At 42.2% G+C, this 11,133-nt stretch overlaps 1 protein-coding gene across 10 annotated transcripts in view; it reads left to right on the top strand.

Moving 5' to 3' along the window:
* Nucleotides 1-11,133, top strand: part of DTNA (dystrobrevin, alpha) — a 523,318-nt gene that overhangs the window by 340,379 nt on the left and 171,806 nt on the right. For all 10 annotated transcript variants that reach the window (XM_006835061.1, XM_006835063.1, XM_006835058.1 and 7 more), the window contains one exon: nt 5,148-5,228. In XM_006835061.1, the coding sequence (XP_006835124.1) occupies nt 5,148-5,228 (81 nt within the window). The remainder of the gene's footprint in view (nt 1-5,147; nt 5,229-11,133) is intronic.

Consider the following 11,133-nt stretch of genomic DNA (forward strand, 5'->3'; position numbering starts at 1 on the left):
GTTGGAGGAGAGTAGCAAAAGTGCCATGGGCTGCCAAAAGAACCAACAGATCTGTGTTGGAAGAAGTGCAGCCAGAGTGCTCCTTGGAGGTCAGGATGGCCAAACTTCATCTCTCATACTTCGGACATATTTTCAGGAGGGACCAGTCACTAGAGAAGGATATGATGTTCGGTAGAGTAAGAGGGTCAGAGAAAAAGAGGAAGACCCCAGCAAGATGGATTGGCCAAGTGGCAGCATCAATGGGCTCAAGCATGGCAACAATAGTGAAGTTGGCCCAGGATCAGGCAGTGTTTCGTCCTGCTGTGCATAAGGCCTCTATGAGTCGGTACTGACTCGATGGCACCTAACAACAACAACAACAACCTCTGCTTATGGAGTCCTGGTGTGGCACTGTGGGTTAATGTGCCAGAATGCAAAGCCATTTGAACTGCAAGGTCAGCAGTTCAAGCTCACCAGGTGCTTCTCGGAAACCCTATACAGGGTTGCTATGGGTTGGAATTGACTAGTCGGCACACAACAATACAGCACCTGAATCTTCATTTTCCCACATGAGCCTCTCAGATGTCCAGACGCTATAAATGCCAGTGACAAAATCATACTTTCAAAAGGTATCAGAAAGGCAGAAACAATGAGCTAAAACTTAAAAGGAAAATGTCGTTGTTTTTATGAAGTGCCATCGAGCCTGTTGAGATTCATAGTGAGCCTGTATAGGTTTTCTGAGGAGCGGCTCATGGATTTGAACAGCCAACCTTGTGGTTCAAATGACCTTGTGGGCCAGTGCATTATCCTGCAGCGCCACATAAAACAGATAAATATGAAATCCTACACTTAAACCCCCGAACTGATATTTAAATAAAAAATATGAAAAATTCAATTTAATATAAACACAGGGAGCTGCTGGGGTCTGTAGAATAGACACTGGCCTGCTAACTGCAAATTCAACAATTCAAGCCCACCAGCTGTTCCTCAAGAGAAAGGTGAGGTCTTCTGCTCCCACAAAGATTTGCAGCTTTGGAAACCTTGGTCACTATGAGTCAGTACTGACCAGCTGGCCCTTGACTAAAGCATTAAAAACACATTTCTAGCTTTTTAATTAACTGTAAGCTCGTTGAAGGAAGTCCTGGTGGCAAACTGGGTTAAGCATTGGCCTGCTAACTGAAACATCAGTAGTTTGAACCCACCAGCCACTCCACAGAAGAAAGGTTAGGTAGTTGGGCTCCCTGAAGATTCAGTGTCTGAATCACTGTGGAGCAGTTCTGCTTTGTCTTGTAGGTTATTATGGGTCAGAATCCACCCGATAACAGTGGATTTGTTTGGGGGGGATTTGCTTTTTGGGGAGGTGGGGCTTATGCTCAGTGAAGAGTTCTGGCAAGGCGCTGTGGGTTAATGTGCTGGATTTCAAAGCTTGTTTGAACTGCAAGGTCAATGGTTCAAATTCACCAGTTGCTCCTCGGAAACCCTATACAGGGTTGTTATGAGTCATAACCAACTCAACAGCAGTAAATAACAACAACAAAGTTCAATAAGTGGCAGCGTAATTAGCTAGCTTTTAAAAATAAGATTGTACTAATAAGCATTTTTATCAAAGTAATAATTGCTTTCTATATTGCAAGAATTTCTCAAGGGGGAGACGCAGCACTCTCACACCTGTTTTGGAGAAACTTTGAAACACGTGTTGCTGGCTTGCAATTGCCAAAAACTCTTTAAAAAATCAGTAGCCACCTTTGAGGCAAAATGCTCTGAGGTTGGGCCCAAGGGAAATTTTCAGTAATTGTAAGGTAGCGTAGTGTAACAGAAACAGTGGAAATTATGTAGGTACTTGCATGTGTGTATTGACTTGTTTTTTGCTGTGCTGTTTTAAGAATGTTATGCTGTTGTTAATCATCATAAAATAGAAAAGCTTAAGAGAAGACACAGGCAGTGACGCTATAAGCCTATTATTTAAACTAATTTCAAAGCCCTGGTGGCATAGTAGGTTAAGTATTGAACTGTTAACTGCAAGGTTGGCAGTTCAAACCCACCAGCCACTCCGTGGGAAAAAGATGTGACTGTAAACAAATTTACAGTAAAGATTCACCGCCTCAGAAACCCTAATGAACAGTTGTACTCTGTGCTACAGGGTCTCTATGAGTTGGATTGACTCAGTGTGTGGGTCTTGGAATTATGTAATTTATACAAATGAGGCAATAACTATGGCATTTAGAATAAGTTTTGTACATCTCACTTTAAAGATGAAAGAGGGTGACTATTTAAGACACCTCAAATCCCAGGCCTGATAAGAATGTGAATAATAATTACTTCTAGGTTCAGAAGCCCCACTATGTGTCAGGATCTGTGAATGTAGAATCAAATATGTTTTGCTTCAGAAAGTCAGGGGAAAGCTACCATCCCAACCAAACTTTAAACTCCACGGTGACAGGACATCATATTCAGATGTTTAAGTAACAAATTATCAGGTGTCAGGGAGAAAAGATTATGTCAAATGTGTTGAAGTTACAGCAAATTAAATCTGAAATATAAAAAAGAAACTGATGTCACTTATCGGTGGGATGATGGTATGTTTTTGTTTGTTTATTTGTTTGTTTGGTATTTTTGCTCAGAAACAATACAGGAAACCTTGGAAGGCGAGTCAAACTAAAAACCCAATCCACTGCCACTGAGTCCATTCTGACTCATCGTGACCCAGGGAGACAGAGTAGAATTGCCCCCAGAGAGTTTCTAAGGCTACGAATTCTGTGGAAGCAGACTACCATTTCTTTCTCTTATGGAGTAGCTGGTGGGTTCAAACCACGGAACCTTTGGGTTAGCAGCTAAGTGCTTTACCACTGCACTACCAGGGCTCCTTTCAGGAGAGTTACTTATCATTAACTTTACATATTTCATTGACTCTGCATACTACGTGCAGTTGAGTGGCATAACAGTAAACACTGTGGGCTGCTAATGCAAAGGTTGGTGATTTGAGTCCACCCACAAGCACCTCATAAGCAAGTCTTGAAAAATGAGCCATTGACTTGTAGGATATACCCTTTGGTTGGTTGATGATGCATGGAGGGGATTGTAACCATGGCAATGAAACGATATACGATAGGATGAATGTAAAACTAATGTTCTATCACATAATTCACAATAAAACATTAAAAAAAAAAAGAATCAAAAATGAGCCATTGAACACTTTATGGATCACATTTCTACTCTGATGCACTTGGAGTCACCTTAAGTCAGGATTGATTGGATGACTTACAAACTGAACTGCTAGGTAGGTACTGTTATCCCCATTGCAAACATGAGGAAACTAAGACACCACATAAATAGTTTTCCAAGTTCACAAACTAGGAAGTGACAAAATCAAGGTTTACTGCCTCCAAAGTTCATTTAGTTCCACTAAATTATTTTCTTCCCTGCCGTTGGAAATGGAGTCCTGGTATGGCACTGTGGGTTAATACGCCAGACTGCAAAGTCATTTGAACTGCAAAGTCAGAGGCTCAAGCTCACCAGCTGCTCCTCGGAAACCCTATACAGGGTCGCTATGGGTAGGAATCGACTTGACAGCACTTAACAACAACAACAACCATTGGAAATAATTCTTACATGGCCATTGGTTAAATGTCCTTCCTTTGAGAGTATTTTTAATGTCCTGCATCAAGTGCAGTTGCCTCTTTGGTCCTTCAGATGACTATATAAATGAGTCTATTTGTGAGGTCACATATATTCACAAGAAAGAAAGTTTCATCATCTGTTTTATAAAACCACAAAGTAATAGGCTTACTGGCAATATCTTAAAATGAATCTAACGTGATCAGTTTGATTTGAGAGAATGTGAAGTTCTCTCAGTGCAGAACACATGTAATTCATTCTGAGTTTCCTTGGGAAAGCAATTAATTGACCTTCTAATATAATTACTTCCAGGCCAGTTCACTTATTTTCTGTCCTAACTATTATATTCTGAAGTATTTATTTAGCACATATTGCTGGTGCATTACTAGTAAAGAAAAAATTCAATCCATGTCACACACCAACATGGACCTTTATATCTATTATGAACCATCAACATGGCTTGAAATATGGAAGAGATGAGTATGGTTTATAGCTCAGCACTCAGGACTGGAAATTGAGGAGGGAGCTTGAAGAAAGCCAGATGTTTTGAAGTGGAAAGAATAAACATTTGTTGAAAGTCTACTGTTTTTTAGACACAGTCTAGAGTTTAGCCCATTCAAAGGAGGGATCACTAGGAGCTAGGATCCCTGCCAGGATCATGAGGAGACCAGCCCAGGTCTAGCAGAGATTCTGTGATAGAAAGTAGTGAAAAATATGAATTGTTGCGTAAGCAAGATAGCAATAGATTGCAGAGGGGTGTGTGTTCTGAGCTGAATATCCAGGCCTGCTGCTCTGGGCCTGGGGAAGCCTGCTGGATTCCTGAGTGAAAACATGGTATAAAGGAAGTAGTTCAGGAACATGGGGAAGCATGCTCCCTTTGTAGTCAGAAGGAACCAGAGGACACAGTAAAAGTTGGTTTTAGGTCTTGGCAGGGAGGGCTGTAGGATAGATGCTAGTGAGAATAGTGAATGCTCCAATATACTGACCATATGTCCAGCCTTTTTTGCAGGCTGTAGGCATATTTCCTCACGTGTCCTCACAACATTATTATGAAGAATGTTATTATCATTGTCCTCATCTTCCAGATGAGGAAACTGAGGCTTCTGCCAGCTATTTGCCAAAGTCACACAGAGAAGATACCATCAGTGTTCAGTGTGTGCTCCCATTGTAGCCATGTTCTCATGACTAATCACAGTGCATCCAGAATGATCACTGATGCTATCAATGTCTGGTAGCATCTAAGTGTCTAGCTCTGAGTTGAAGCTTGAACCAATTGTTCTCAAAAATGGCAGACCAGCAGGCATGAGATTGCTTCATGAATAGGGTTGAAAACCAGTTTCCAATGCCAAGTACATATGCTCTTTTCCTCAAGAACATGGAGACTATTGGGCAATCCTCTTCCCATTTTAAGATTATATTCATATTGTAACAAAAATGAAATTCAAGCAAAGTATGTGGATTATATCTGCAGTTTGTTTTATTTATAAATAATATAAATTGCTTCCCACACACATGGCACACCATATGTATACTTTTTTTCTTTCCTCCACCAGGGGCTCAAGATCTGGATCGGATCCGACTCTCCACCTACAGAACAGCATGTAAGCTTAGGTTTGTTCAGAAGAAATGCAATTGTAAGTATGCCGTTTGTTTAAACGAATTACTCCACCTTACCACCAAATTCAGTCTTTTACATTTGTTGCTATGTTTACTAAAACTAGGTTGTTTTTATAAGTATTGGCTTAAAAATATGTTTACACAACAATAAAAGTGTAATGTGATACACAAATGCACAGAGAATAATTTTAAGTCATTCTGTGGCCTTAGCTTAATAACTAAATTGTTAAAATGCATGAACTTCTGAATGGGTATATAATCCAGTGCTTGTCTTGATTTAAATCTGAATGGATATTTTTCTTCTTTTTTTCTAGCCTTGTTACTGTAAATGTTGTTGTTCTTATGTGCCATGGAGTCAGTTCCAACCCATAGCGACCTTGTACAGGATTTCCAAGGCTTTAAATCTTTATGGGAGCAGAAAGCCTCATCTTTCTCCCACGGAACAGCTGGTAGTTTCAAACAGCAGATTGTGAGATTAGCAGCCGGGTTTGTAAGCACTATGCTACTGTACATGGACTGGTATCAATTTGGTTTCCAATAACCTCACAAAATATCGAACACTGAATCCTCCTTAAATTTGTGTTTCTTTTACAAGTATAGGAAAATGTTTACAATGTTTACTCTTGAAATCATGTATGTTTCTTTCCGAACCTATAAAATTAGCCTTTTGTATCAGAGTATGAGGAGTCCCTGAGTGATACAAATTATTAAATGCTTGACTAATAGCTAAAGAATTAGTGGTTCAAACCCACCCAGAAATTACTAAGAAGACAGGTCTGACTATCGACTTGTCAAAATCTTGAAAACTCTGTGGAGTACATTTGTACTCTGACACACCTGGCATCACCTTGAGTTAGAATCCACTCAACAGCAATTAACAACAACATCGGAGCATTAACTACTCTGATATAGTATTTGACTACCTTAGACAATAGCAAGAAAAGAGATAATATTTAAAGAAACAAAGGAAATTACATCAGGTTTTTCCCAAATTTTAAAATGTTAAGCAGCAAATTAGATCACTAATGACCATTGGATCCATGCTTTCGTCATATTCCACATTAAATTTCTCTTGGGGGAAAAACTATGCCACTTCATAATCCCTGTGTATGGATTTATTTTCTTTTTTGAAAACTGGCTGCTATTAAAATATAAATAACTTCTTATCTTCTAATAATATTGGATGAATTTGAAAAATTAAAGTTGTGATATTCTCCTGAGTACACATGCTTAGTTCTTGAATAACTTACATGGGAATACAACTCTTGATGAATGTTGGAGCCAGCATGTCCTCCTCTCTGCTGATCCCAGTCTCCAGCAGCCACCCTGAGCCCAGACCTCCTCCACTGACAAAGGACTGTGACTCCAATAATGGTGACAATGTTTTGTGTCTACTGCTGATTCTCCAGCCCCAGGGGATAGGAATAGGGCGCAAGTTTGGAGTAAGAGAAAAAAAACAGGTTGCTCAAATATCAAAGATGTGTTTTGATGCCTCACATTAAACTAGCCAATTTAGAAAAGCGAACGAGAGAAAAAACACTACAGGCTTTAGGTGGAATATAAGTCCTAGTGTGGTACTGTAAGATAAACAGTGGACTGCTAGCCACAAGTTTGGCAATTCAAACTCATGAGCCACTCCTTGGAAACCCTATACAGGGACATAGTCAGTCTCAAAACTGACTCAATAGCATAAGTCATTGAAAACCCTTTCCAGTCTTAGTGTTGGGGACAAAGAGAATGTGCCTACAAAGAAATTCTCCTCCCTGCCCCACCAACTTTCACCAAGCCATAGTGAAACAAAAGGAAGAATCTTCTTGTGTTCACCTATTACTGTAAAAGCACCCACAAAGTGTTGGCGGCAAGAAAGAGGGGAGTAGAGCGGTAGTGCTAGCCCCCTTAAAGCTTTTGTAAAGCAGAACCTTTCTTGGGTTCCTTCCTCTAGGGATAGGAATTTATTTTTTTAATTATTTAAGTATAAGTCAAAAGACACAAACAACATGCAAAACTTCTAGGGATTTGGCAGCCACCATTACAAAGAGCGGGCATTGTGTTAGCCCTGGGGTGTTCCTGCCACCTGTTGGCCATATCCCCTTCCTCCTGCTCTCTATGAGGGCCTTGGCTCATTTTTAGGCATCTCCTTTTCTTCTTCCTTTCCCCTCAGGCCCTCAGTATTACTCTACATCCTGAATTATATTTAGGTCACTCTGACTTTGGAAAACATCTGGGAAGAAGTATGGCTGATAGCTTATCTTTCATCAGTAGATCTTACCTGTCCAGGTGATCATCAGTATATTCTTTCAGTTACCTCTCTTATTTAGTAAATATATAATAAACTACTGCAAAGTCAGTTTGATCTGAAAGGTCAGAGGTTCAAGCTCACCAGCCACTACTCATAAACCCAGTATTGGGTTGCTATGGGTCGGTACTGACTCAATGGCACATAACAACAACCTGTTTAGAGCAGTAGGGTGGTACAAATAATTAAACTCTCAACTACTAGCTATAAGTGGTTGTTGTTGTTAAGTGCCGTTGAGTCGGTTCCAACTCATAGTGACTCTATATAGGGTTTCGGAGGAGCAGCTGGTGGGTTTCAGTCACTGATTTTGTGGTTTGTTGTTGTTGTTGTTGTTAGGTGCCGTGGAGTCGGTTCCAACTCATAGTGACTCTATATAGGGTTTCGGAGGAGCAGCTGGTGGGTTTCAGTCACTGATTTTGTGGTTTGTTGTTGTTGTTGTTGTTAGGTGCCGTGGAGTCGGTTCCAACTCATAGTGACTCTATATAGGGTTTCGGAGGAGCAGCTGGTGGGTTTCAGTCACTGATTTTGTGGTTTGTTGTTGTTGTTGTTGTTAGGTGCCGTGGAGTCGGTTCCAACTCATAGTGACTCTATATAGGGTTTCGGAGGAGCAGCTGGTGGGTTTCAGTCACTGATTTTGTGGTTTGTTGTTGTTGTTGTTGTTAGGTGCCGTGGAGTCGGTTCCAACTCATAGTGACTCTATATAGGGTTTCGGAGGAGCAGCTGGTGGGTTTCAGTCACTGATTTTGTGGTTTGTTGTTGTTGTTGTTGTTAGGTGCCGTGGAGTCGGTTCCAACTCATAGTGACTCTATATAGGGTTTCGGAGGAGCAGCTGGTGGGTTTCAGTCACTGATTTTGTGGTTTGTTGTTGTTGTTGTTGTTAGGTGCCGTGGAGTCGGTTCCAACTCATAGTGACTCTATATAGGGTTTCGGAGGAGCAGCTGGTGGGTTTCAGTCACTGATTTTGTGGTTTGTTGTTGTTGTTGTTGTTAGGTGCCGTGGAGTCGGTTCCAACTCATAGTGACTCTATATAGGGTTTCGGAGGAGCAGCTGGTGGGTTTCAGTCACTGATTTTGTGGTTTGTTGTTGTTGTTGTTGTTAGGTGCCGTGGAGTCGGTTCCAACTCATAGTGACTCTATATAGGGTTTCGGAGGAGCAGCTGGTGGGTTTCAGTCACTGATTTTGTGGTTTGTTGTTGTTGTTGTTGTTAGGTGCCGTGGAGTCGGTTCCAACTCATAGTGACTCTATATAGGGTTTCGGAGGAGCAGCTGGTGGGTTTCAGTCACTGATTTTGTGGTTTGTTGTTGTTGTTGTTGTTAGGTGCCGTGGAGTCGGTTCCAACTCATAGTGACTCTATATAGGGTTTCGGAGGAGCAGCTGGTGGGTTTCAGTCACTGATTTTGTGGTTTGTTGTTGTTGTTGTTGTTAGGTGCCGTGGAGTCGGTTCCAACTCATAGTGACTCTATATAGGGTTTCGGAGGAGCAGCTGGTGGGTTTCAGTCACTGATTTTGTGGTTTGTTGTTGTTGTTGTTGTTAGGTGCCGTGGAGTCGGTTCCAACTCATAGTGACTCTATATAGGGTTTCGGAGGAGCAGCTGGTGGGTTTCAGTCACTGATTTTGTGGTTTGTTGTTGTTGTTGTTGTTAGGTGCCGTGGAGTCGGTTCCAACTCATAGTGACTCTATATAGGGTTTCGGAGGAGCAGCTGGTGGGTTTCAGTCACTGATTTTGTGGTTTGTTGTTGTTGTTGTTGTTAGGTGCCGTGGAGTCGGTTCCAACTCATAGTGACTCTATATAGGGTTTCGGAGGAGCAGCTGGTGGGTTTCAGTCACTGATTTTGTGGTTTGTTGTTGTTGTTGTTGTTAGGTGCCGTGGAGTCGGTTCCAACTCATAGTGACTCTATATAGGGTTTCGGAGGAGCAGCTGGTGGGTTTCAGTCACTGATTTTGTGGTTTGTTGTTGTTGTTGTTGTTAGGTGCCGTGGAGTCGGTTCCAACTCATAGTGACTCTATATAGGGTTTCGGAGGAGCAGCTGGTGGGTTTCAGTCACTGATTTTGTGGTTTGTTGTTGTTGTTGTTGTTAGGTGCCGTGGAGTCGGTTCCAACTCATAGTGACTCTATATAGGGTTTCGGAGGAGCAGCTGGTGGGTTTCAGTCACTGATTTTGTGGTTTGTTGTTGTTGTTGTTGTTAGGTGCCGTGGAGTCGGTTCCAACTCATAGTGACTCTATATAGGGTTTCGGAGGAGCAGCTGGTGGGTTTCAGTCACTGATTTTGTGGTTTGTTGTTGTTGTTGTTGTTAGGTGCCGTGGAGTCGGTTCCAACTCATAGTGACTCTATATAGGGTTTCGGAGGAGCAGCTGGTGGGTTTCAGTCACTGATTTTGTGGTTTGTTGTTGTTGTTGTTGTTAGGTGCCGTGGAGTCGGTTCCAACTCATAGTGACTCTATATAGGGTTTCGGAGGAGCAGCTGGTGGGTTTCAGTCACTGATTTTGTGGTTTGTTGTTGTTGTTGTTGTTAGGTGCCGTGGAGTCGGTTCCAACTCATAGTGACTCTATATAGGGTTTCGGAGGAGCAGCTGGTGGGTTTCAGTCACTGATTTTGTGGTTTGTTGTTGTTGTTGTTGTTAGGTGCCGTGGAGTCGGTTCCAACTCATAGTGACTCTATATAGGGTTTCGGAGGAGCAGCTGGTGGGTTTCAGTCACTGATTTTGTGGTTTGTTGTTGTTGTTGTTGTTAGGTGCCGTGGAGTCGGTTCCAACTCATAGTGACTCTATATAGGGTTTCGGAGGAGCAGCTGGTGGGTTTCAGTCACTGATTTTGTGGTTTGTTGTTGTTGTTGTTGTTAGGTGCCGTGGAGTCGGTTCCAACTCATAGTGACTCTATATAGGGTTTCGGAGGAGCAGCTGGTGGGTTTCAGTCACTGATTTTGTGGTTTGTTGTTGTTGTTGTTGTTAGGTGCCGTGGAGTCGGTTCCAACTCATAGTGACTCTATATAGGGTTTCGGAGGAGCAGCTGGTGGGTTTCAGTCACTGATTTTGTGGTTTGTTGTTGTTGTTGTTGTTAGGTGCCGTGGAGTCGGTTCCAACTCATAGTGACTCTATATAGGGTTTCGGAGGAGCAGCTGGTGGGTTTCAGTCACTGATTTTGTGGTTTGTTGTTGTTGTTGTTGTTAGGTGCCGTGGAGTCGGTTCCAACTCATAGTGACTCTATATAGGGTTTCGGAGGAGCAGCTGGTGGGTTTCAGTCACTGATTTTGTGGTTTGTTGTTGTTGTTGTTGTTAGGTGCCGTGGAGTCGGTTCCAACTCATAGTGACTCTATATAGGGTTTCGGAGGAGCAGCTGGTGGGTTTCAGTCACTGATTTTGTGGTTTGTTGTTGTTGTTGTTGTTAGGTGCCGTGGAGTCGGTTCCAACTCATAGTGACCCTGTAGAGGCTTTAGGGGAGCAGAAAGCCTCATCTTTCTCCCGCGGAACAGCTGGTAGTTTCAAACTGCTGACTGTGAGATTAGCAGCCTGATTCGTAACCACTATACTACCAGAGCTCCTTTTGATCTTGTGGTTGTTGTTGTTGTTGTTATGTGCCGTGGAGTCGGTTCCGACTCATAGCGACCCTGCACAGGGTTTCCAAGG

This window comes from Chrysochloris asiatica, unplaced genomic scaffold (assembly GCF_000296735.1).
Source record: "Chrysochloris asiatica unplaced genomic scaffold, ChrAsi1.0 scaffold00015, whole genome shotgun sequence".
NCBI lineage: Eukaryota > Metazoa > Chordata > Mammalia > Afrosoricida > Chrysochloridae > Chrysochloris > Chrysochloris asiatica.